Source organism: Microcebus murinus, chromosome 15 (genome assembly GCF_040939455.1).
Source record: "Microcebus murinus isolate Inina chromosome 15, M.murinus_Inina_mat1.0, whole genome shotgun sequence".
NCBI classification, from domain to species: Eukaryota; Metazoa; Chordata; class Mammalia; order Primates; family Cheirogaleidae; genus Microcebus; species Microcebus murinus.
In genome coordinates, this window is record NC_134118.1 from 733,129 (window position 1) to 759,099 (window position 25,971).

At 38.1% G+C, this 25,971-nt stretch overlaps 1 protein-coding gene across 5 annotated transcripts in view; it reads right to left on the bottom strand.

The window, feature by feature from the left end:
- The window catches only part of EXOC2 (exocyst complex component 2), a 227,117-nt gene that overhangs the window by 11,015 nt on the left and 190,131 nt on the right, over positions 1 to 25,971 (bottom strand). For 3 of the 5 annotated variants that reach the window (XM_076010422.1, XM_012768489.2, XM_012768490.2), the window contains exons 24-27: positions 10,658 to 10,713; positions 8,411 to 8,533; positions 2,881 to 2,942; positions 586 to 645 (exon numbers count right to left, since the gene is read on the bottom strand). In XM_076010422.1, the coding sequence (XP_075866537.1) occupies positions 586 to 645; positions 2,881 to 2,942; positions 8,411 to 8,533; positions 10,658 to 10,713 (301 nt within the window). Of the gene's footprint in view, positions 1 to 585; positions 646 to 2,880; positions 2,943 to 8,410; positions 8,534 to 10,657; positions 10,714 to 11,055; positions 16,536 to 25,971 lie in introns of those variants that run through there. The other 2 variants (XR_001155091.3, XR_012923198.1) reach the window with 2 other exon arrangements.

Sequence of the window (25,971 nt, forward strand, 5' to 3'; positions counted from 1 at the left end):
TGGCAGAGCAGACCTCCACTGTTCCCGCCCTCACTGAGGGCAGGCTGGGCATGTATGAAATGACCTGGCCCAGATTCTCTCTCGGGTTAGTTCCCTGTCACACGGGCAGTGAAGCTTAAGCTCAGGTCGTGTGATGAAATGTATACAACTTTATTATGCTGTATGTAGAAATCTTCTCTTGCTTAATACTTTATATTTTATAAAGCACAAAATGTTCATCACTAAGCTACTCAAAGAAGAAAAAAATCCTGAGTCCTGCATTTTACTAGGCTGTCTTCTTTTTTACATGATCTTCTTAAATATATAAGCTAATATAGTTTACTGAATAAGTCTGGACCAGTCACTTAAAACAAGGAAAGAACTAATTTCTAAATTATCCTAAACCCAGAAGAAAAGTTTTACTTTATTTTATTCTATCATTTGGAAGATAAGCAAGGTACCAGAGACAGACACACCTATTTAGGGCCATTGAGTATGGCTCTTCCTTAAATCCAAATCAGTATTGTTGTTTTTAAAGGTACTTCAGGTAACAAAACCTGGTTCAGCACACCTGACTGTCTCCTGAGGGTGGCAAACGGAACTTACTTTTTATCTGCTCCACTTGAAAGCTGAGGCAGGGCTTCCAAAGCCTGTTTAAAACTAGACCTGGAACAAACAGCAGCACGTAAGCACAAACATTCATGGTTCTGAGGGGAATTACAAGGATCACTAAAATATTCTTAAGCATATCTTAACTACAAAGAAACCAATATAAGCCAGTGAAGCGAGTGGAAATACGAGAAAAAGTAAAAGTGAAAAGCAATAGAAAAAGTAAAAGTAAAAGTGAGGGCATGCTTACTGGTAGGCGGCTTTGTGGGAGTATGGCCAGAAAAACTCGACTAGGAAATGACATGCAATTGAAAAGCTAAAGGAGAAACTGACTTATCAACAACAAAAAAGGGTGCTACTCATGATAGATGAGAGCTTAAGATAGAAATATTTATTTTAAAAGTCTTCAAAACAAAACAGAACTGCAAATAAAGCAACTGGTAAGGAAGAAGAAACTGAGTGGAAACAGGGATGCCGTGTGAATGGCCACACGCACTGGGAGGCCACCGTGTCTGCACGGACAGGGCCTGGTTACAGCCACGTCTTATGATAGCTGGACAGTTTGTACAGGTTAGCTATTTAAAACCTATATGGAAATGAAGAAATGTATATATACTTTAAAAATTCAGCATTCGTTGTTTAAATGAAAAAGGTAAAAAGGAATGAATTTAAAACTTATTTGGGATGTTTAACTTTTAACAAGTAGAAAGTAACAGAATTACTAAACTAAACCAAAGGAATCACAGGGAGACTATTTGGTAACAACTTGTACTGTACCATCGCTAAGGAACAGTTACTACCTTTTGTCTCTTTCAGGAATGACTGACTAAGGTGAAGAAGTAAAGGTAACTATTCTTGACTTGAAGGCTGTCTTTCATTTTGTATTGTGAAAACATCCTCATCAATCTACCAGGAAATACATTTTTGAACACTGTTCCTCAAACTAGGGGCAGGCGTCACAACAACATGTAGAGAGACTGAGAAGTCCCAACAGTCATGGAATGGGCTTTGGGCATCTGCACTTGCTCCTGGGGGAAGAGTGGGGCCCTGGGGCAGGCTGCTCGCTGGCACACTTAGGGCCCCACACCCTGCGTGCTCTCCCTTCGCTGAGGTGGAGGGAAGCCGCCCCATCTGTTTGTTATGAGCCTCTTCCCCATAAGTGAAGGCAATGCGATGTTGCTGTCCTTTATCTTGACATCATGACAATAACGATGATAAAGATTTCACTACTTATTACTCGCAGGGCACAAACAGTTGAGAAGATGACTTGAACGTATTTTCTCACTTAATCCCCTCGAAACTTTGCCAAGAAGGTATTTTTATCTTCCTTTAATAAATGAAGAACTTAGGCTCAGAAAGTTTAAGTTATTGGGAAGAAACACACAGAAACACAAAGTGCACACACATCGGGTGTGGACTGGGTGCTTTCTGTCCTCTGCGCAGCACTTCGTGCAGGACAACGGTCGCTGGGAAAAGATGTGGTTATGCAGTGAGCACTGGAGCCACCCAGCAATGGCTCTGGCCATGATGAGCAGGACTGAGAAGCCAACTTCATTTGTTGAGAAAAAATTTAAAGTCTTTCCAGTTGCAATGAAGACAGTAAGAATGATGGTGTGAGCCATGCTATCAGATGCTGGAAATAAAACAATTAAGTATATTATACAGCATCTGTCCTTAAACATTTTATTTGCACACTTGGCTTCTCAGGCACATTAACAATATATAAACCAGTATTTCATAGGTAATATTGCCAATGCAATAAATAATTTTGCATAGGCAAATAGTAGTTCTGATTCACTTCACCTACTTTCAATGCTAGGAAATCCTGACTTTCATTCAAAACAACTAAAAATTATCATCAAATTTCCACTACAAAATTTTGCAGAGAAACCACAAGGCTTCCTCTTATACTGATATTTACAACACTGGAACTGTTCTTCAAAGTCTGCTATGAATAGATTAAGACTCAATTTTTACTCTCTCCTTTTTAAAAGAAGTATTTAATGCTTTGCTACATTATTTATAAGGCTAAGATTTATCATTAGTGAATGAAAACTAAAATATTAAACCCCTTTTCCTTTATATTGTGCTACAAAGAAGCATCCCTTGAAAGTTGCTGGTTTATTGTAGGTTTATGGTTCTTAGCTAAAATTTGAGCAAACATAAACTTTTTCCCATCACAAATTCATGAGCATTACTCTGATAAGTTATCTTTACAAAAGATATCATACACAAGTAAAACAACCTTTATTTTTAATAAAGCACTCAGAACTAAAGAACACTGTATCTTACTTGCTTTCAGGAGTCAGGTAAAGAGCCACAGTATCTCGCAAAGCACAGATTTCGAGTCTCGCCTGAAGATAAGGATAGAGTGACAACAGGAAATATATCAATTACCAAACATACACACGTACTGAGGAGAACGGTCTCCAGCCTGCTTATCACAGGACAGGGCTGGCATAATACCACCATGGTGACTATGAGTTGTAAATGGTCCAAAGAAATTGGCTATCACAAAATTTCCTTTTACTGAAAGTTGAATTGTAGGCAAGGATGACTGTGTGACTGCAGGGAGCTAGAGATCTCAACATGAAAAACGCAAACTGTGCAATGACTCTCCAGCAATCTGTGTTTATCATCTAACCAGTAGTTTTTCATTTAGTCTGGCTGTGAGAGGAATGAAACTCAGAAACACTGCCCCTGAAAGGTCCACTTCCCCAGAATTAAGGACTTGGTGTGGCTCGCTTCTTTATTCCTATGCCCTTCCAGGCACACTGCCTTAATCTCAAAAGCTAAACTACTCTCTACAAAGTCAACACAATCCCTATTAAAATCACAGCCACCTTTCCTTTAATGGAAGTTGACAAGTTGATAATTGACATATTTTCCATTCACATGGAAATGCAAGGGAAGCAGAATAGCCAAAGCAATCTTGAAAAAGAGTAACATATTCAAAGGACTCACACTTTCTGATTTTAAACTTACTATGACAAAGCTACAATAATCAAGACAGTGTGGTATTGTCATATGGACAGATATATACATTACTGGAACAGAATTGGGAGTCCAGAAATATACTCTTACATTTATAATCAACTGATTTTCAACAATGGTGCCAAGACAATTCAAATGAGGAAAGAACAGTCTCTTCAACAAATGGTGCTGGAACAACTGGATATCCACATGCAGAAGAAGGAAGTTGAATTCATTCCTTAACACAAAAATTAACTCAAAATGGATCACAGATCTAAATGTAACAGATAAAACTATATAGGATGGCTATAATCAATAAGACAGACAATAACAAGTATTGGTGAGGAGGTGGAGAAAATGGAACCCTCATAAACCGCTGGTGGGAATGTAAAATGAGGCAGTCACTTTGGAAAACAGCCTGGCAGTTCCTCAGAAGATTAAACACAGAGTAACCATATGACCTATCATTTCCACTCCTTGGTATATACCCAAGAGACATGAAAACATATGTCCACAGGAATGTTCACAAGTATTTGTATTAGCCAAAAAGTAGAAAAAACTGAAATTTCCATTAACTGATGAATGAATAAATTAAATGCGGTATTTTATACAATGGTATATTATTCATCCATAAAAAGGAATGATGTACTAGTACATGCTACAACATGGATGAATCCTGAAACATTATGCTCAGTGAAAGAAGCTGTCACAAAAGGCCATATTTGTATGATTCCATTTATATGAAATTTTCACAGTACATAATCACAGAGATAGAAAGCGGATTAGTGGCGGTCTTTAGCAGGGACAGCAGGCGTGGGGGTCAGAGAAAAATGGTCAGAGATCTCTTTTTGGGGTGGTGAAATGCTGATAACTGGATAGCTCTGTGAACATACTACAAATTGCTGAATTGTATACCATTTTTATATTATAGGCAAATTGTATGGTACATAAAATAAATCTGCATAAAATTTTTAAGAGAACAAAGCTAGCTTTCACTTTTATCAAGCTTGAAAAAGTGTGATCAGACCTACACAGCAGTGTCCCTGGAGCTCGAGCAGAGCCTTGGTGAGGATGCATCCACATACAGTGGATACTCTTTGAGGAGGTGCCCAGAGAGTGTCTAAAAGGAACTGCCCTATTCTCAAGGAGTGGACCGAATATAAAGCAATGACAAAGGACATAGCTGGTTGTTACTGCTCATTAGAAATTCTGTAAGCAATCTAGATAAAAGCTGATAAACATCAGATACAGTATAGATACTGACCATTTCTAGTTGGAAAGCAATTGTTTGGTTCCATTTTTTCACTGCTTTAAAAGGCTAAAGAATAGTTTGTAATAGAAAGTTACAAATGCTATAAAGTGTGACAATTTCTGTCCCTATTGTTTATATTCTAGGGTAGATACAAACAGACCAGCAAGGAAAACATCCGAGAGAGAAAAATAAGGCAGAACTTTTAGCTGAATATTTTAGGAGAAAAATTAGATCATTGTAAAACCAATCTTCAGGTAGAAATTTTCTTCAATCGAAGTTAGAGGGTATTTTAATTAACTTATGAATTATGCCAATTATAAAAGCTGTGGTTATTTATATAGTACACATAAAATTGTAATCCAGAAAACATCATGCTAAAAGACCAGCTAAAATCACCGAACTGTCACTCTCTTCCTCTGTAAATTGGCTCTCAGGAAGGTTCTGGGGGTTGGCATTTCACACTATTGAAGATTAACCTGCTATCCTTCTCGCTTACCTCTCTAAAGAAGGAGACTCTCACAGTCACTCTCAAATAGAGAGGGTGATGGGGGCTTAGACTCGGCTGAACTTTTGTGAAACAAATGCCTGCCTCGTCCCTTGGAGGTATCAGAATATTGGAGGTTGGGACAGTTATGAAGGCCAACAATCTCTTGGACATATGGATACTGAAAAAGCTCTCCAGCTGATTATGATATCTCTTTCCAGCCTTTCCCTGATAGCTTTGAGAGGAATTTTGCCATCAGATAAATGGGTTACAGAGGTAATTTTCAGAGAGGGCAGATTTTTGTTCTAATTCCAAGATTGCTGAGGCCCACTGTACTGTAACTTCCTTTAATTCATCTTCCATATTGCACAATTTCCACTACTGATCTCCTGTGATGGAATCATGATCTTTCAACTTAAACTATAATACCAAAGGTCCAATAAATCAAATTTTTAGAGAAAATTAGTAGCAAATGGAAATATAACAAGTTTTTGTAACAGGTTTTCCTCTAACCAAATTAACAAGTGCTCCTCCATTCCTTTTTCCCCTAATACGTATTTTATTATGAAAAATTTCAAATGTATAGAGACTTCAAAAGAATTTTACAGTGAACACCTATATACCCACCAACTCTGCCATTAACATTTATTTGCATTGCCACTTAATCCATCCATTGTATTGCTTTGATATATTTCAGCATGCATATTATTAGCTAGAGTGGACTATTTGTGTCAGTTCTTTTTTTCTTTGTCGTGAGTTAAAATTTACACACTGCCCAATGGACAAATTTCAAAGAGTACTGTCTGATGAGTTTGGCTGATGCATACACCTGAGTGATGAAGCCCTGATCGCGCTGCACCACTCTCCCTGTGAAGCTCTCTCTTGCCCTTCCTAGTTAATCCCACCCACCCAGAGGAAACCACTATTCTGAGTTTTCCTACTACTAGTAGTTTTATCTCTTCTAGAACTTACAGAAATGAATCCACATGGTCTATGTGTGTTCTGTGTAAGGCTCCTTCACTCTGGCATAATGCCCCTGAAGTTCACCGTGCTGATTCAGTACTTGGTTCTCTTTAATGCTGAAACAGTATGAATATATTATAGTTTGTTCATTCTACTGATGGACACCTGGGCTGTTTCCAGTTTTTGGCTATTATGAATAAAACCGCTATGAGCATTCTTACAAATTTTTTTTTTGTGTGTGTGAATATACATTTTCAGTTCTCTTGGTTAAATAACTAGGATTGGAACGGCTTGGTTATAGGGTATGTATGTATGTTTAGTTTTAAAAGAAACTGCAAAAGCTTTTCCCAAAGCAATTGTACTATTTTACATTCCCCAAAATGTGTGGGAGCTCCAGTTCCTCCAGCTTCTTGCCAACATTTGGTATCGTTAGTCTTTAATTTTCCTTATTCTGATAGACGTGTGCCCTACTGTAGCGTTAATTTTCATTTCACTGCTAACTAATTATGTTGACCATCCTTTCATGTGCTGACTGGCCATTCTTACCCTTTTGCAATCTAATTAACACGCATGCTAGACCTTCTGACATAGTCCCAGGAGACCTTGGAGCTCTGTTTATTTATTTTCACCAATTATTCTTCGTTCTGTTCTTCATGTTGGATAATTTCTATTGGTCTACAAGTTAACTGACTTTTCCTTTGTCTTCTCTATACTGCTATTGTTACCATTAAGTAGATTTTTAAAAATTCATATACTATATTTTCCATTCCAGAATTTCCATTTAGTTCCTTTTTCAGGGTTTCTACTAATATTCTGTGATGAGATTTTCTCCCTATCAATTCATTAGGAGCATAGTCTTTACATCATTGAACACATCTGTGTTAAAATCCTTGCCTGCTAATTCCAACAACTGCATCTTAAGGTTGGTCTCAGCTGACTGTCATTTCTATTAAGCGTGCATCACGTTTTCCTGTTTTGTTTGTGCATTTCAATTAAATTAAATTTGTAACTTGGACATTATGAATGTGATGTTGTGGAGAATCTGGACTTTGTGATATGCCTCTCAGGACTGTTGGTTTTTATTTTATTTGTCTTAGCAAGGAATGCACTTATTTCAACTCAAACTTAAAACTCCTGGCTCTTGGGCAGCAGTTCAATTCTTTCTTCAGTTCTCACAGCCATAGCTGGGCTGGCTGCAGTGCAGAGTGACCATGCATATGTTTCTAAGGAGCCAACCAGTGTACACACAGAATATGTGGCTCTTGCACTCTACTCTCTGGACGCCTCCCTCACTTTCCTGTAGTGACTGCCCCCAAACCTATTCTTCAAGCTGGCAAGAAAACAGGTTTTGTTATTAGGGTTTTTAGGGACCCCTGGGCCTACTGCAGGCTAAAACCCACAAACAGCAGGAGATTTACCCAAGTGCCATTTACTTCAGAATCTGCCCACTAATAGGTGGTGGTGTCTTCAGGGTTTTTAAAAATCAATTTAGAATATTTTATTTTTAGATATTATTCAAGTTTACAGTTATCTGTGGAAGGATAGACTTATAAGCACTTTCTCAGCCATCACTGGAAGCAGAACTGCCATGGTTTTTTAAAACACACTCACAATGCTCCCAGTGCATGGAGAGTTCACAGGTAGGAGGTCACTCTTCTACATGCCGCATGCCTTGGCACCTACCAGTTGGCTTACATGTGTGCCTATGACCAACAGGTTATAGGAGTCACACCTCTTGTAATTATGCAACTTAAACAAATGAGATAGCTATTTGTTGTTTCTATGCAAATGGCACTGAATGCTTTGGAAAGACTTACTAAAAGTAAGATGCTAAAAATTTCCTGTAGAATTGAATGTAGTGAAGATGACTGTACAATAAAAAGAAAAATCACAAAAGTTTTGAAGGAATCTGCATTCAGATAATTTCACAGGAATTTTTAAGGTCTTGCTCTACTTTAAAGAAACCAACTCTGGAACTTGTAGACAATGAGTCATGGGTATAGCTAATGCAAGAAAGAATATGTACATCTCTAATCAGTAGATCCATTTAAAAAAGACCTGTCTGTGTATCATAAGATTGATGACTAAAGTACACATATATGTTTTAAATAAAAATAAAAGTTCAACAAGAGATTGAATGATTTTGGTACCTGTAATGCTCCATTTCTGCTAAAGGTTGAAACACACTGCATCAATCGACTGAGCTCTTCAGAAACTGCTTCTACCACTTTGGATAGTACCCGAGGCACCAATTCTTTGGAAATAGTGAACACCTGATGGAAGGTTTAAAATAAGAAGAAATGGTTTAAAATAAAAAAAATGGTTTTTACTGACTTGAATTTGTGAAAAACAAAGTAACATTCAAAACAAAAAAATTCACAGGTTTTCTAAGTCATATTTTTAAAAAACAAAAGTTATGAGTGAAAGGAAAGAAGGAATTAAATACAATTTAATACAGACTTAAACTGTATTAACTATTAACAACAAAAAGTAATTCTCCTAAAAATTCAATATTGGCAAATACAATTTTGAAAGGCATTATTGATGTTAACAGAATAAAAACTTTTAAAGATTCTTCTTCTTCTTGCCCCTTTCACAAGAAAGAAATATGATTTCTAAAGAGGAATTTACAGAAATAAAAACATACTGGGTCATTATTTTACCATAACATGACAAACATTATTTCTTATGAAGTACACAATTCTGTATTGGATAACAAGCTCCCCAATTTCACTGTATGCTGTACTAGATATATATTGCATTTTTTTGACTAACAAAATTAATTTCAAACTGTAAAACCTGACACTTTCAAACTGAGATTATAGTTGGAGTTATAGTGAAACATTTTACTCTCTTGACTTATAAATTAAAGTCAATCATATTTTCTTTTTGAGCTTTGAGCTGCTAGTATTACACATATGGGTCGACACAAACATAATTGGAGTGTTTGAGAAAATTTCTGGCAATTTAACATCATGTAGCAAACTGTAAGTAGTAAACGTTATGAATGGAATTCTGCTTTCCAACATTGGGCTAAACTCACTTTTCATTTAGGGGGCTTGAAGAGCCTAATATTTACAAATAATCTCATGGTGATCGATAATGGACATTAATCAAAGCTGCCTCATTAGGAAGCAGCACCACCGTAACAATCCCACAGATCTCACGGTGCTCTGCCCACCTGCCACAGAAACGCTTCCATTGACTGAAGACTTCATTTAGGCTCTGTGTAGGGACCTAACAGAATAGCATTTTAATGTTTTTGATATAAATCACAGTTTAAAATCTTATTGATTATAAAAAGAGCTATGTGATGAACTCCTACCCAAGTTAAACCATATAAATATTTTTTTTAATACAGGAATGTATACACTTCCCTTTTATTAAGAACTGAAAACTGTAACATACTATATTTTTTTCTTTCTGCTCTAGGTGCTTCAAATTTAGAGTCAAATTCAGGAACCTGGTAGCATTATCTTTGTTTCTTTGGTCACTCTGTTGTTTTAGTCTTAATTATCCATGTTTTTTCAGTTTACCCTGATGGACCTCTGTTGGATGCACAATGCTTAAGAGGCACTCCGAGCAACAGTAGAAATTAACTAACGGTAATGCCTTGCTCTGCCCCATTTTATCTGGTCACCCATCAGTCTGTGGGCCACAGCTACTCTGAAAGCAGTGGCAAAGCAGTGAGTGATGGATTGTGAAATTACTGAATGAAAACAGGTAGTGGCCGTGGGGATTATAGTAGCAGCTCTGGACTCTTCTTCCAGTGTTCCTCAGAAGAGTCCTCTAACCAGAGTGTCAACTAATGATGTTAATATGAAGTTTAAGATGATAAACGCTTCAGGTGGGGGCAAGTTTTCACATGAACCAGAAGCAGCAACATCTGCATGAACCGAAGTAAGCCACTGACAGGAAACCCTGCATCTGCTTCCCAGCCACAGGCTGCCCTCGAGCCTCTCTTTCTAACCAGCCTGTACCTTTCTGGAATCCCAACCGCCGTGTGACACCACACTGCTACAAGAATGAGACACCAGTGCTTATGTGTACACTGGCTAAAAAGAGGTTAATGCCTTTTCCAAGGTAAGGGATTTAACACTCTTTAAAGGAAAAACATCCTTTCAATCTACTTTCTCTTTACGTCTCAAATATTAATGAATTTAGTTTTAATTATCAGAGAAACATGTACAATTTCAGAAAAAAGACTCACAGTTAAACACAAGAGAGAGGGAGGGAAAGAGAGAGAGCTAGCACGCATGTGCGTGAGAGCAAGCCAAGTTATGTTTTATTTATACCTAAGACATATTCAGAAGGGAAGAAAAGACCACCATAAAAACCATGAAATTTGTGTCTTTTTTTCCAGTTATCTATCTCAGGAACATCTAATGATAGCTTACCTCTGCATGCACGGCAATTATATTCACCAATGCTTCTTTTAAATAGTTTCTGACACCTGAAATCAAGATGGGGAAGGAAACAGGCATTTAGTGGAAACACAAGCTCCCGCCCCTGCTGGCAACGCTGTGCCGGGTGCACTGCCTGAGTTTTCTGAGGAGAAACAGAAAGTAACACCACCACTATCTACTTCCTTTTGAGAACCAAATGGTGAAAGGACTATTTCCATTCAGGTAAAAACAAATGTTGAATTAGTTATGAGTTTTCTTTCACTGCTTTTCATTTCTGTCACTGTTTATGCTGTCTATAACTGGTGGTCAGTTGGCCTCAAAATGAACATTTAAAAAATGCCTTTCAATTTCTTCATATATATACATATAAAATATACAATAATATATACCTGCTAGTTGTGACTTTTAGCAAGAAGACTGCATGCCTCCGTTTTCTCGCCTATCAATGGATACAATAACGGTACCCGTCTTGCAGGGAGAGTGAAGCTGAAAGGAGATGAAGCATGCGGTAGGCCCCGGTATTCACAAAGCTCATTAAGAGCTTTCATCATCATTATTTTGCAAGGAAAAAACCCATAAAATCAAAATGCTGCTTTATGGTAATTCCAAAGCAATTTACTTCCACTTGGAGCGGAATATTTCAGAATGCCTTCTAAAATTAACTGCACACACTTAGAATACCTTTTCTATAGAAGAGGGAAAATTCTGCATTGTAAAATCATGGATGTCAACAGTAATAATGTTAAGGATAACCGTCTCCCAGAATCGCATCTGATTATTTAGGAAAGTTAAGACAGAGACCAAGCACTATAATTAACTCTTTGAACTGGCATTTGCAGATTCTAAATATTTGACTAGTTTCTGATTCTATCACGCACTGTGGTGTATAAATAAGTATACTGTTTTTCTTTTGAGGAGCCCATTTCTTAAATACATTCATTTGGGATATGAAGGTTCAGGTGTTATTAATCCTATTTTGCTGCTGGAATAGCTGAGAAAGCTGAGTGAAGAGTAATTAAATACAATCCAGAAATGAACTGGTTCTTCCTGAGAAAGGATAACTGCAAGGTAAGAAGTCTTACATGGCAGGTAGGAGAGAAGAACAGAAGGAGCCTATTACAAGTGAAAGTGAAATGAACTAACTTGTGCTGGAGACCAGAGCAGCTCTCTTCCTGTAGGAGGAAAGCCGCACACAGAGATGCCCGACGTCTCCGCTGCAGCCAGGGCTCCTCTGCTGCGGCCCTCTGGGCTGTCCCCACAGCACACAGGCAGCAGGCGCCTGCCACCGCTGTGCTCAGGACAAGGGCCCTGGGACTGCAATCCCATGGAAGACCAGCCCATGTGGACAGACAGCTGACATAAGATATATGCTAAATACACTAAATACTAAAAACAAAAACACAATAGTAGGCCAATGATGGTCTAAGGATCTAAGAATAAAAAGATGCAGCAGCCTCTGCCTTCAGTGAGAACTGGGGTCCTGTCAATTTTACTGTGAGAACAAGTGTCAGGAGTTTGGGTTCTAACAGCGTTGTAACAGTGATGAATGGAAATGTGAGGGCAGCTTCTAACTTTTAGAATTCCTCAATGTAAAAGAGAAGAGGGAGACAAGTGCTGACTAAAAAGCAGAAAATTAAACTTAGAATGAAGCAGGGCAGTGTCACATGCTCAGTGACAGTGTGCTGCAAACTTGACTCCCACTCTGACCCTGGGAGGAAATCATTTCCTGGCAAGAGTCCCGCAGCCTAAGCATTACTAACAAAACACCTTGTAAAGGAGATTGATCTAAATCACTCAACGCGATTCTAAAGACTAAGCTGTGAGTAGTAAGAATAAAAGAACAGGCCACTTTCAACCAAAAGAACTATATTTTTGTTGATAGAAGATTTGAAAAAAGCAAGCTTCCTGTTTTAGGTGGACCACAGTTTTTGCATGGATAATATATTTTAAGGACCTAATGGGCTTAATTTTGGACAAGAAAGAAAATTTTGTATTTCTAGGAGATTTTATCTTTATGAATAGAAAAAAAGAGAAATAATTGCCTTCTTTTCCCATCAAAACAAAAAATAACTGCTTCATATCAAAAACTGTGCTAATGTTGGAAAAAGAGAAGGGAAAAAACTGTGGTGCTAGGGGTGGACAGAAATAGGGCTCTTGGTCAAACCACACATCAGGCCAGGAAGGTTCAAAGAGAGGGTCTGAAAAGGGCCTGCCAGCAGAGGTGGAGCTCCATGAAACACTATTCTAACCTCCAGAAGCAATGCACGTCCTGGAGTTATAACTTAAAAATAAAAACTTTAAAACATGAAAATAAATCATTGATTGCCTCTCCCCAAAAATCTACTCACTGAATTAAATACAGAAGCAAGGAAATGGATAAAAGTTCTCATTCATTCTTTAACGCAGGGTGTTGTGACCCTGCCACATGGCGGGCAGCAGCTAGCACGGTCAGAGGTGGTCGGTCGGGCACCAGGTCCTCCGATAACATGTGTGTACCCCGTATGGATAAGCCCCCAAAGTACTCAGTCATTAAAAGTTTGACCTGCAAATATGTGCAGGATGGCTATATAAAAGGATCACATGTTGTAAATGAAATCTTTGTACTTCAATTTAAGATAATTTGTGAAATGTTCAAGTTGCTATCTTTATTTTGTGAAATCCGTAAATGGCTGAAGAACAGCACTTGGGCAGGGCGGACAAAGTCAGGGCAAAGGGCCCACAGACTAGACGGGTGCACGCCTAAGAAACTGATGAAGTCTCTGTGGTCTTCCCAGCTCACAATTTCAATTCCTGTCTCCTCACTTGTCTGCAGGGCAGTGGAGCACACCCCCTCGCCTCCCTCCACGCGGAGACATGCCCTCAGAACACTGCACTCTGATGCACTTCTTGGTCTGAACTGCCTGCCGAGTCTTCTGTTTCAAAACGTTGCTCCAAGTCCCAAGTGTGGGAAGATGCCCGCTCTTTCAAACACCTGCTCCCAAAGCCCGCGACGGGCGGCACCGGGGACAGTCCCCAGCGAGCAGGCAGTGGCCACCACACACTGCAGCTGGCTGAGGCCGCCAGCGCTGGGAAACGCGAGTGGGTCTTGCCTGTGGCCTCACAGCCTCTTCCTTCAACAGGAGGGTTGGATGCAGAGGGCGAGACGGAGGGCGGAAGAAAGCTAGGGGAGACCAGCCGGAGGGGGAGCCTGGAGCTGTCTGGGAAGGGCGGTCTGTATGTGGGCTGCCAAGACAGCTGGGCTGCGCAGGGCAGAAAGGAAGCACAGGACGAGCTCAGCAGGACCTTGGCTGTGGCGCCTGCGGACAGGACCGGAATCCAGGTTTTTGGCTGCAGCACTATTTTCAAGTCCACGGCTGTGACAAAGGAATCACACTGCAGTCAATTTGGGTGGTATATGTTCCCTTCCCACCAAATTTTATTGTAATCTTACTATTACTAACATTGGCGGTTGATAATTCCTTTTAAGTCCATCAAGGTGGACGGTGAGGACACCTGAGATCCGAATCCTGGCTTCCCGCACACAGCCACGGTCACCTTTCAGATAACTGCCTCCTCTGCGAAATACAGAGATGACAGTATCTGTTTTGCTAACAAACTGTTATGAAAATGTCATCTGTATGCATTCCTTCATTCTCCCCACATGTGCTGTGTACCTATCATCTGCTAGGCACTGGTGGTATATGAAAGTGAGCAAAACAGATATGACCCCCATCCTGTGGAGCTCACAGTTTAGTGGGAAGGAGCACTTGATCAATTCTAAAGCAGTGCACATAATTGAGGTGTTACTTTCTTAAAGACATAATAGTTGACTAAAAGGCAAGCTAACTAGAAAAAACACATGGTACATAAGTTTGGACAATCAGTCCTGCCATGACTATCTTCTAGTTGCAGCAGGCCTTAAATGCAGGTTCAGTTTGAGTGGTACAAGGAATTGCTTAACAATTGAATTTGCATATAAGAACATGACAACAGCAAAAAACCCAGATACAACATCAAATGTGACTGCAATCCGCTATAATTGGAAAGGTTTGTCTTTGACAGCACTCCTATTTTGCTAGTTTCAAGCAAAGTTCTTGGAAGTTAGAATTCTTGTGGAACTTTTCTGTCATAACTTTGCATTGGTTTTAAAAAGAATGGCTGAATGTCACATGTCAGTGATGGTCGGGGAAGACCTTGCTCCTGTGGTGACATCTTAGCCATGTCCTGAATGGAGGACCAGGGGAGGACACAGGCAGAATTAGATGGTGACCTCAAAAACATTACTAACTAATCAGTCACCTTGGGGCAAGTTTCCAAACTGCTCTGATTGGTAGCCTTTTCCTTTATAAAACAGAGATAACATTTATTAAATGACTTATTCTTTTTAAGAGGCTAGGGATATATCTGCCAGACAGCAGGCAACCAACAAATGAGAAGTGTTAGGACTGATCCTGCCCCAGCCCCGTATTCCTAGGTGTGGCACGTGGATCACTTCTCAGATCCTTCTGGAGCGCTGTGTCCCCTGGAACAGTGCAGCAGCTTTACTATTATTTGTGTGACTACTCGATTAGCACCTGCCTCCCCTACTGGACTGTGCACTCCACCAGAGTAGGGATAAGCCGCCATTTTCTTTATCTTTGTATCCTCAGTGCCCATCACAGAGGCTTGCACATAGTTCAAAAAATATTCATGCTTAAAAATATTTATGTTCAAAATATTCAGGAATGCTCAAAAATATGTTCAGAAATATTAATGAAAAAATAAAAGGCAGCAAAGACTGTGTCTGTCTTGCTCACTACCATGTTCTTAGGACTTAACCCTCTAAATAAGTTGCTAAGTGAATGCATGCATGAATGCATAAGAGAAAAACTTAAATATATGTTGGATTCTGTAACATCTATAGTCAAAACATACTGGAGCTATTCACTACAAAGGTAAGTGCGTGCCTCAGTTTATGTGAGAAGGTATTCTGTGGTAGAGCATGCATTTCTCACTTCTCCTAGGATTTAGGAAAGCAAAGACAGTCCTTTTGAAATTAAGCATGAGGATCCATGTGAAAAATACAAGTTGAATAAAGTAAGTATAGTAGAATAGAATACTGCTTGAGACTAAATCTACTTGCTTTTCAAAAATGTTTTATTTTTGTGGTTATATACTTAAGCTAATAGCTTACTTTAAATAATAAATCATTAATTATTTGCTAAAGGCTCTATGTGCTGGATACTTAGGAATATATCCAGAGATATCAGCACATTGTGAATGCTTAATAAATGTGTTAGGAAACCTGAGTTTTAGTTTGCACTCCAACAGTAGTGAGCTATAGCATGTCAGATTTATGATATACACAATATTAGGGAAGGAAACATCAGTGTGGATGGTGTGCATAGGAAAAATAAGGCAGACTAACTTGCTTCTTGGAGCTACAGATAAATGCTACATTATTTTGATGTAGTAATAAGTATTGTTTTTAAAAAGGTTCCCCTAGATAAACCACCACAATTTTCCATGCTATTTAAGCAAGGGAATGAGAAACAGCTTCTAAGCATTTACAATATGTATCTTCTCTGCTCTCTGAATATGAAATTAGAATGTGTCATGATATTTGACAAAAAAAGTGTCCCCACCCACGCAGTATCAACCTAGACTATCACTTAGCAATTAATCTAGTAGCCCAGTGTGGAAATTCCCCATGGAGAAAACAAAGCTCATCTCTACTCTGAGCAAGGACTTGTAGGCAGCTTCTCGCATGGTGGGCTTCCTGTGAGTCAGCCGGTCAGTGGTCCAATTTCTCCAACAATGAGCATCTTGTTTCCATGCATCAAAATAGAAAAGAAGCCTTCTTTCTTGGTGTATTTGTCAGTTTCTTCTTTTAATCAAGTACAGAGGTCACCTGATTTTAAAATAGGCATACTATTAAAAATATGTGTTGAGTGCCTGTTATTATTACATGCCAGACACTATTCTACGTGCTGGGGATATATTAATATTAGTGACTAAACACACACATACAACACACACACACACATACGCAGAAAGCCCCTCCACTCAAGTGGCTTACATTCTAGTGGAGACACACCAAGATTCAATAAAAGAAATGACCATCTTGCACATGGGAAAGAGGAGACTTATATTATCTCTACACAGCATAAGAAAGCAATTGCATGAAATGAAATTGTTGAGGTAATCAATAAAACCCACATTGGCAAGGGGAAGGCTTATGTTTGATGAGAATCCTCTGCACCATTTGTGAAGAAATGGTCTCCTTCACATGTCAAAAGGATGGTAGTGCTCCTTTTGTGCTAATCACTAGGGAATAATACCTAGTAATAACCTGTAATAGACAGTGTACAGCTGAGTACTGGAACAACCTGGACTTGAATCTTAGCTAGAAAGTCACTTAATTCATTTGAGCTTCTGATTTTCTTTGGTGTATGGGAAAATGCTTTGTAACTTAAAAATGTTATATAGGCACATTTGATTATTATTAATAATTTGGACAAACTTCTATAGAGAACATGCATAGTAAAGAACAGAATACTGAACATTTTGGATTGATTAAGCCCCTTTTCTTAATTCTTTATTTAGAAAATTAAAAAATTAAATTCTCATTGAAAAGAAATAAAACAACACAGAAATAGAAATTTACATAATAATAACTAAAAGTCCTATAAACTCCTCTTTCATCCCTCTCCCTAGGAATAACTATTGATAGTCTGGTGTATATTCTTCCAGATCTTTTCCTATGAATATAAATTATTTTCCTAAAAAGAGATTACATTACACATTCTCTTCTTGAAGTTTATTTCATCCTAATGCAATCTTTTTTTTAAAACTACACTTTATTTTTTGGAGCAGTTTTAAGCTCACTATCGGTAGTGTACGTTTCTATGAATTTGGACAAATGTTTAATGACAGTTCTCCACCATTATAATATCATCATATACAGAGTATTTTCACTGTGCTAAGAATCCTCTGTGATACCTCCTTCCCCAATCCCTGACAACCACTGATGTTTTTACTGTCTCCATAGTTTTGCTTCTCCCATAATGTCATATAGTTGGAATCTTGGAATCATATACTATCTAGCCTTTTCAGATTAGCTTATTTCTCTTAATAATATGTACTTTAGATTCCTCCATGTCCTTTCATGGCTTGATAGGTCATTTCTTTTTAGGGCTCAGTAATATTCCATTTCTGGATGTGTCATAGTTTATTTATCCATTTACCTACTGAAGGACTATTTGGTTACTTTCATGTTTTCACAATTATGAATACAGCTGCTGTAAACATTATTGTGCAGGTTTTTGTGAGGACATAAGGTTTCAATTCCTTTTGGTAAATACCATGTACTGCCACTGCTAGATCATATGGTAAGAGTGTATTTAGTTTTGTAAGAGACTGCCAAACTGTCTTCCAAAGTGGCTGTACCATTTTGCATTTCTACCAACAATGAACAAGAGTTCCTATTGCCCCAAATCCTCATCAGCATTAGGTGTTTTCAGTAATCTGGATTTTAGTCATTTTAATAGGTGTGCAGTGGTATCTCACTGTTGTTCTAATTTGCAATTCCCTAATAACATAACAATGTTGAGCAGCTTTTCATGTGTTTATTTTCTACCTGCATATTTACTATGATGAGGTGGCTGTTAAGGTCTTTGGCCCATTTTTTAATTGGGTTTTGTATTCTTCCATGCATATATATCTACCTTACGACTTTCAGTGGCTGCCTAGTATTCTGCGGCATAGATGTACCATGATTTATTTACCCATTCTCCTACTGATGGATAGTTATGTTGCCTTTCAGTATTTGCTACTATAGATAATGCTGTGATGGACTTAGATTCTTGTTTTCTAATAGAATAATTTAAGTATGATATCTCTCCTAGAAGTAGAATTGCTCAGTCAAAAGGTTTTCTTTTAGTTTTCATGGATTCTGCTAAGCTGTCTCTCAAAAAAGGCCACACAAAATTGTACTCCTGTTTTTTCAGGCCTTTTTATCTTCTTAACTTGGATTCTCTCATTACTTTGACTAATAGTAGCCCTACTATATGCACCTACTCAACTATGAAAGTCCCTTTTAAAACATTCTTTAAATAGCTATTTGACAGAACTCTTCATTAAAACAATAAAGTAAATTTTAAGCCAAACACAAAGGTCAAAGGAAATTTACTAAAAATTACACAAGACTTAATCTGACTGTATAAAGAGTGTCTGAAAAAGAGAGAGGAAGAAAAGACTGTAATTACAGAAAACAACTGCTATACCATTTGAACCTATACCAAGAATGCAAACTTTTCCATGAAGCATTTCCTTTAAACACAGTCTGATTCAAGGTACTGAACCTAACGTTGTTTTGAAACATGGCACTCTTCAGACAATACTACAAGAAAGCAAACTCTGGAAACTCTGGAGATACTGCCTGCTGTACAAACCACATTTCCTGTTTTTAAGCCCTTTTGCCTTAAATCAGCTATCACTCCTAGTCTACTGATAAAAATAGCTTGAAAAATACTATAAATATCCCACAATGTACTTTTTTAAGTTGTCAAACTGAAACACTACATGAAAGAACTATGGAGTATTTTTTTCTCAAATAAATCATCCAATTATACTCTGAAGACACATTATCAAAATTACTGCCTAATTTAAAAAAAGGTAACCAGAAACTGTATCAATATTGACAAAACAGACAGAAAAGGCTAAATATTCTGCAACAAAATTAGCTTTTGTTGGGATTGAGAAAGGGTTTTATAAGTCCTAGATCTTAATATTTTAGTTGCAGTGGTCCCCAACCTTTTGGCACCAGGGACAGATTTCATGGAAGACAATTTTTCCACGAACAGGGGCAGGGTTAGATGGCAAGAGGCTGCAAATTCAGATGAAGCTTCACTCCCTGGCCTGCTGCTCACCTCCTGCTGTGTGGCCGGTTCCTAACAGGCCATGACCAGTACCAGCTGGGGTCAGGGACTGCAATTTACTGTACTCATTCCCAAATGGAAAAATGTCTTTTGCGGGAAGGATGTGCAGTGTCTGAATGAATAACTTCAGTCCCTACAGCTTTCTATCTTCCATCTCAGGATCTTTTTTTTTTTCTTTAATCAATATGATCTCCTATTGAGTAATATGATCAATCTGAATAGGAAAACTTTCCTTTTGAAAACAGAAAACATTGCCAGCAGTGAAAATAATAGTGAAATGATTTCATGGCTTTCTTTTTCCATCTGTAAGAAAGGATTTATATTCATAAGAATTTAGCATTCATAAACTTCACAAATAGCTTTAACAACAAAAATATAGGCAAGAGAAACACAATCCTCTCTCCCATTCCAAGTCAAAGTGGGCTGTGTAAAATTAATATAAAATTTTACAGAATACATGGTATGTTTGGCACAGAGTATCCGTTTCATATTGTTCATAAACTTGGTACATGGAATTTCAGAGTTAAGAGTAGAAAGTTAATTATTTGAACATAAACTGACAAATTAAACTTATTTGTTTCAAGTTAGTTTTTTGGCCAAAAAATTATTTTTTTCATTAGAAGGCAACTTCAATTAGCAAAGTGAAAGTGAGAAGAAAATAGGATCCATTTTACACATGTGTGTTATCTGTTTTATACTGTCAGGTATTACTCCTGGACATAACATTTCACAAACAGGGTTCGAGTATCTGTTCAATTTTCAAAATCCCAAAGAGTCTTTTTTTTTTTTTTTTTAAATCAGAATGATTTCAATGAAATAAAAACCAATTAATGCTTAGGAGAGAAGCAGGGTTGTGAAGTGGGTTGGGATCCTGGCTCTGCTATTTAGCTGTGTGGCCTCTGTGATTTAAATGAGTGAATGCTGGAAAATGCTTCTGCCATTGCCTGGCACTCTGCAGACGGTGCCAAAATGCCAGGTGGTGCTATTACTATTGCATCCCTGTGACTGGAATGATGACTGTGGAGCATAGGAAATAAGTAATAAGGTGTAGTCCCTATTCTCAAAATATGGTTCCATACACAATTCAAAGAATAAAATCCAATCATAAGTTTCTGCCATTAAACCTTTCAAAAAGGCATGACCTTGAAATTAAAAACAGTTTTGAGTCATAATAAAATTGAAGGCAGAGAAAAATATGAAAGCCTATTACTAATTGGGAGTTTAAAGTCTCATCTACATAGTAAGAAATGCAGGAAGGAATATGCAGCTTTTAGAAGCCTTGGGACTGATGGCACTGTCCGCCCGCCAGCCGCCTGCCTGCAGGAGTCTGCACTCTGCAGTGGCCAGGCCAGCTCTGGCCTGTGCTCCAAGACGGCCACCACCACCAGCACCGAGAGCAGGAGGAGGAGGCAGAAGCAACGCTGCTGCATTTCATCGACAGGGTTTTGTTTCTCTGACTTTTTATACAAAAATCTTAAAATATCTGAATCCCAACTTATTATATTTACTATTTCTCTTGAGAATTTTATTAGCCAGTACTCAACTGTTCTTCCATCTTTGGTATCAACATTGCTTTTAACACTCTATCAAATTTGTTGCTTAGGCCATGGTACACTTTTGTGCAGATTCTTTATCAAAATATAAATGCAACCCTTTATTCTTCCTGATGTCTTCATCGTTCATTTACAACTCTGCCACACTTGAAAGCTATCTGTCATAAGCCAGAGTCTGTCAGAAGAAAGGGCAAACTGGATATACACATGCTGTCTTTCTCCTTGGAGCTAAGCCACCACTCGTGTCAGCAGGAGCACACTGCTGCAAGACTGCGGTCCTTGAGCCCTGCTCAGGAGCACTCGATAATATCAAACAGAGTGTGTGTTGCCCAGCTGTTTGTGTTATTGCTAAGGCTTCCAGTCAACAGCAGGCTATGAGTAGTTAAGTTCTGGGAAAGTCAAAAGTTACATGGGGATTTTCAGTCGTGCATGGTGTCAGCATCCCTAACCTTAGTGCTGCTCAAGGGGCAGCTGTACTTACAAATCATTAGGGTATACAAAATTACACAATACTGTTATCCCTATGGTCTGATCCATTTTCTACACCCTATACATGTCAAATGGTAAGAATGATAAAGGTAGAATTTGGAGACAAAAGAATTGAGCCTCATTCTATTACCTCGTACAAGTCGCAGTCTATACTGATTCTTCAAATTGAAAAAATTGCCACATGGGGAAAACAGTATTTTACCCCACAGAGTTTGGTGAGGATAAAATGCAATAATGTATGTAAAAATAAGTTAAACTGTAAAATATTTTTATTTTAAAATGGACCAAATGAAATACCTTCATAAATCTATCAGGTTTTCAATATGAATCAAAGCAAAATGATGTTTGGTATTTTACTTTCAACACTACAAGCATAAAAACCACGAAAACAGGCCAACTCTACAACTCTGTTTCCAGTCAGTTATAACTTGCTTGGTCCTCTCTCACTCACAGTTCTAAAGCAGTGCACACGTGGACATTAACTAGGTCTCTACAGGCCAACTAATACCAAATGGCTTTTTTCAGGTTTACGTATCTTTAGTTACTTACCATTATGGATATATGATAGCTATACATATTTATGGGGTACATGTGATATTTTGATGTAGGCACAAACTATGTAATGATCAAATCTAGGTAACTGGAGTATCCATCACCTGAAGTATTTATCATGATACATTCCATTCCAATTCTACTCTTTTAGTTATTTTAAGGTGCACAATAATTAACTATAGTTGCTGTATTGTGCTACCAGCTACTATGTCTTATTCCTTCTATGTGACAGTACTTTTGCGCCCATTAACCATCCCTCTTACCCCTTCCTCCCCGCCACCCTTCCCAACCTCTCACCATTCCGCTGCCTATCTCCATGAGTTCTTTTTTTTTTTTTTTTTCAGCTCTCACATTGAGTGAGAATATGTGATATTTGCCTTCCTGTGCCTGGCTTATTTCACTCAACAGAATGTCCTCCAGGCTCATCCATGTTTCCACAAGTGACAGGATTTCATTCTTTTTTATCTTTCATTTTTTATCTTTTAAAATAATATTCCACAGTATAAATACACCACCTTTTCTTTATCCACTTATCCATTAGGCACTTAGGTTGAGTCTGTATCTCAGCTATCATGAATAACGCTGCAATGAACATGTGAGTGTAGATGTCTCTTTGATATACTGATTTCCTTTATGGATATATACCCAACAGTGAGACTGCTGGATCATATGTATTTCTATTTCTAAGTTTTTCATCAGGAGAAAATGTTTAGAGTGATTTTCAAACTGGGGAACTATTTACTCTTTCATTTACTTAAGCATTCCTTTGTTCAAACATATGCTGACAACCCATCATAGAAAGGGACCTCAAAGATAGTCATCACCCAGTTCCTGCCATCAAGGGGCACAGACTGGGAAAGGAGTCTTGAAACTTTTTTTTGATTGTGCAAATCATAGGTAAAAGAATTTGAGTCCTCTTGATACATGTATACTTACATATAAATATATAGAAGATAATATATGATAGAAATATATACCCTCTGATTTATAAATATATGCTTCCGCTTCCATGTACCACAATGTTAATACATTCTGTATATAATAAAAATATATATAATTTATGATATATTCATTTAAAACATCTTATAAATATAAACATATACATTATTTAGTATATATATTATAAATTAAGAAAAACAAATTAGAAAAGAGATAAAGACATAAAAATTATTTTATTAGTCCATATATAGTTTATGCTAAAGTTAAAAAAAAGCCCCAAAATATCAGCAGCTTAAAACAATAGCTGATGTGATGTCTGGTGTCGGTCATGGGGTTCTGATCACTGTGGTCACTCAGGGATCTAGGTTTACAGAGGTTTCACCTTAACATGTGCTTCTGCAATCACAGCAGAGGGAAAAGAGGAAAGGAACCAGGAGCGTGCTGGCACTCAGGCTCTGGCTGGAGGTTGTCCACGCTGCCTCCCCAGGGGCAGGTCTGACACCAGTGGGCAAGGCAGCAGAACTCTCACCCACAGAGAAAAAGAGACTTTGGCAAACATTAACACAGTCTACTACAAGTGTTTGTGGTAGAATTTTCATTTAACGGTATAAATGTGTTTTAGAATTGAAATTAACATGATCTGAAGGTCTAACTCTAAGTTCATTTTATGTTGATACTAGGCTTCAGTGGCTTTCATGACCGAGAAACTATTACATGAAGGTATGCAGATGTATTTGGAAAGGTATATAATGGGCTGTACTTACTAAATCATAATCACTCTGTTGTCAAGATTTTTAAGTTTGAAAAATCAGTTTTCCTCCCTCTTTTAAAGTTAGGCATAACTTACATATAGTGAAGTACATAAATATTCCATGTGTGTAAAAGTGCTGGATGGTTCCTTTATATTCGGATGCACACATAAGCACCACCCAGATCAGGATACAGAATGTCTATTTCTAGCACCCAGGCAGACTCTGCTGTACTTCTTCCCTATGCAAGATGCAGTCAGTACTTTTACTTTGCTTTCCTGCAAATAGAACAATGAGAGCGGAAGCAGACAGCATGCATTCTTTTGCACCTGCTTCTTCCCCTCAACACTATGTCAGTGAGAATTGTCAGGCTGTTGCACGTAGGAGAGTTTGGTCACACTCACTGCTGCACAGAATTTTGCAGTGTGATCATACCACAATTTATTCATCTGTTCTACTACAGACAGACATTTGCTTCCAATTTCTAGCTATTTCAAACAGTTGTTATGAATATAGTTGTTCATGTCTTTTGGTGAGCATAAACACTCGTTTCTCCTAGTTGATATACTGGAATGGAATCAGGTCATGAATATGCATATTTACCTTTAGTGTACACTGCCAGTGTCCCCTTGGGGGAGAAGAGTGTGACTGCACTGCCCACAGCAGCATGTCACTGTCACCGGCAGTTATGTGCAGTGCTGCAGCACATGGGCCCATAGGTCCATAAGCAGCACTAGCTCAGGCTTAAGAAAAAAGGATCTACCTGTTTCCTTAGCAGAATATAAAAAAGTAAGCCATAGCACAAACCAAAAAAGATGAAAAAAAGCACAAGAATATACACCAATTTTTCTTTTCATTAATACAATCCAACCGTGGAATACAAGAATATTAATTTCTTTCATACCCATCATATTTAAAGTCCATGGAGGTGGCTTTTGTGATTTCATAAAACCTCTTATTAACTTCCTTCAATACACAAACTTGCTAAAAGTTGTATGTGTTCTACATGTAATTCTGAAGGCCCTTGTTACTGTAATCACAGGCTGTCACACCATTTGCGACCAGAAATGACAGCACTTTCACAAAAGAAAAGTGGGGTTTCAAATATATCATATTTATGAATTTACTTTGGTTGTCACTCAAACATTATTACTATGAGATATTATCAGACAATTGAAGTAAACGGATACAAAAGAGAATCCATATCCCAAGTAAATATTCTGTATAATATATTTTATTGACATTGTCTTTAATTTACTCTGATAGACATAAACTGCTTTGTTGATGTCTCTTGCTTGAAACCCTTAAAACTCTAGCCACAAAATGAATTTTTTATTTCAACTGTACCATTTTTTGACTGTTTACACAATGTAGAGTTTAGGCACATTAATTAGCTTACTGATAAATGAAATAGTTTTGGAAAGTACTCAGGAGGCAGACAAACAAGTTCCAGTTTTGTCAATCAAACGTTCCTCTGTGGCCTTGGATAACATTGCACCTGGACCTAGTTTCCTCAGTGACAAAGGAAGGCCGTGTTAGGTCTCTCAGCTCCTTCCCAGCCTGTCAGTAACCCTTTGATTGTGGTCTCTTAGGAAATGTTCAAGATGTTGCTATTTTAAAAATACTCAAAAGTTTTCCACCTTGATGTTTAGAATAAAGAGTAATCAAAATGGCTAGCTATCAATCTGTTCTAGAAGTACTTTGGGGTTGGCATTTGCTGCGTATTAACAGAAGGCGGTTAAGAAAGTTGGACATGATTAACCCAATAAAAATTTACAAAGTGCCTTTAATCTCTGAGTTTCTATCCTGGTTTTGGGGGAGACACACAGATGGCATTTCTGATCTCAAAGTAGAAAAGATGAAACACCCAAAGAATTGCTCTGTGATTTAGCTTTCTCACCAAATCATATCAGGTGTTGACTTTCTACTAAAATAAGTGAGCACACTTGCCCTTCCCATTCCCTGCACACATGGTCCCGAGTACTTGGTATGCACCTGACCCTTCCTTGGGCGCTTCAGGAGGAGTGGCGACAAGTCCACAGCTGTTCAGCAGGCTCTAGGATGCCCAAGGGACAGAGAAGGCCGGGGAGGAGCATGCCCCTGAGAGAGAACCTCTGAGGGAGGAG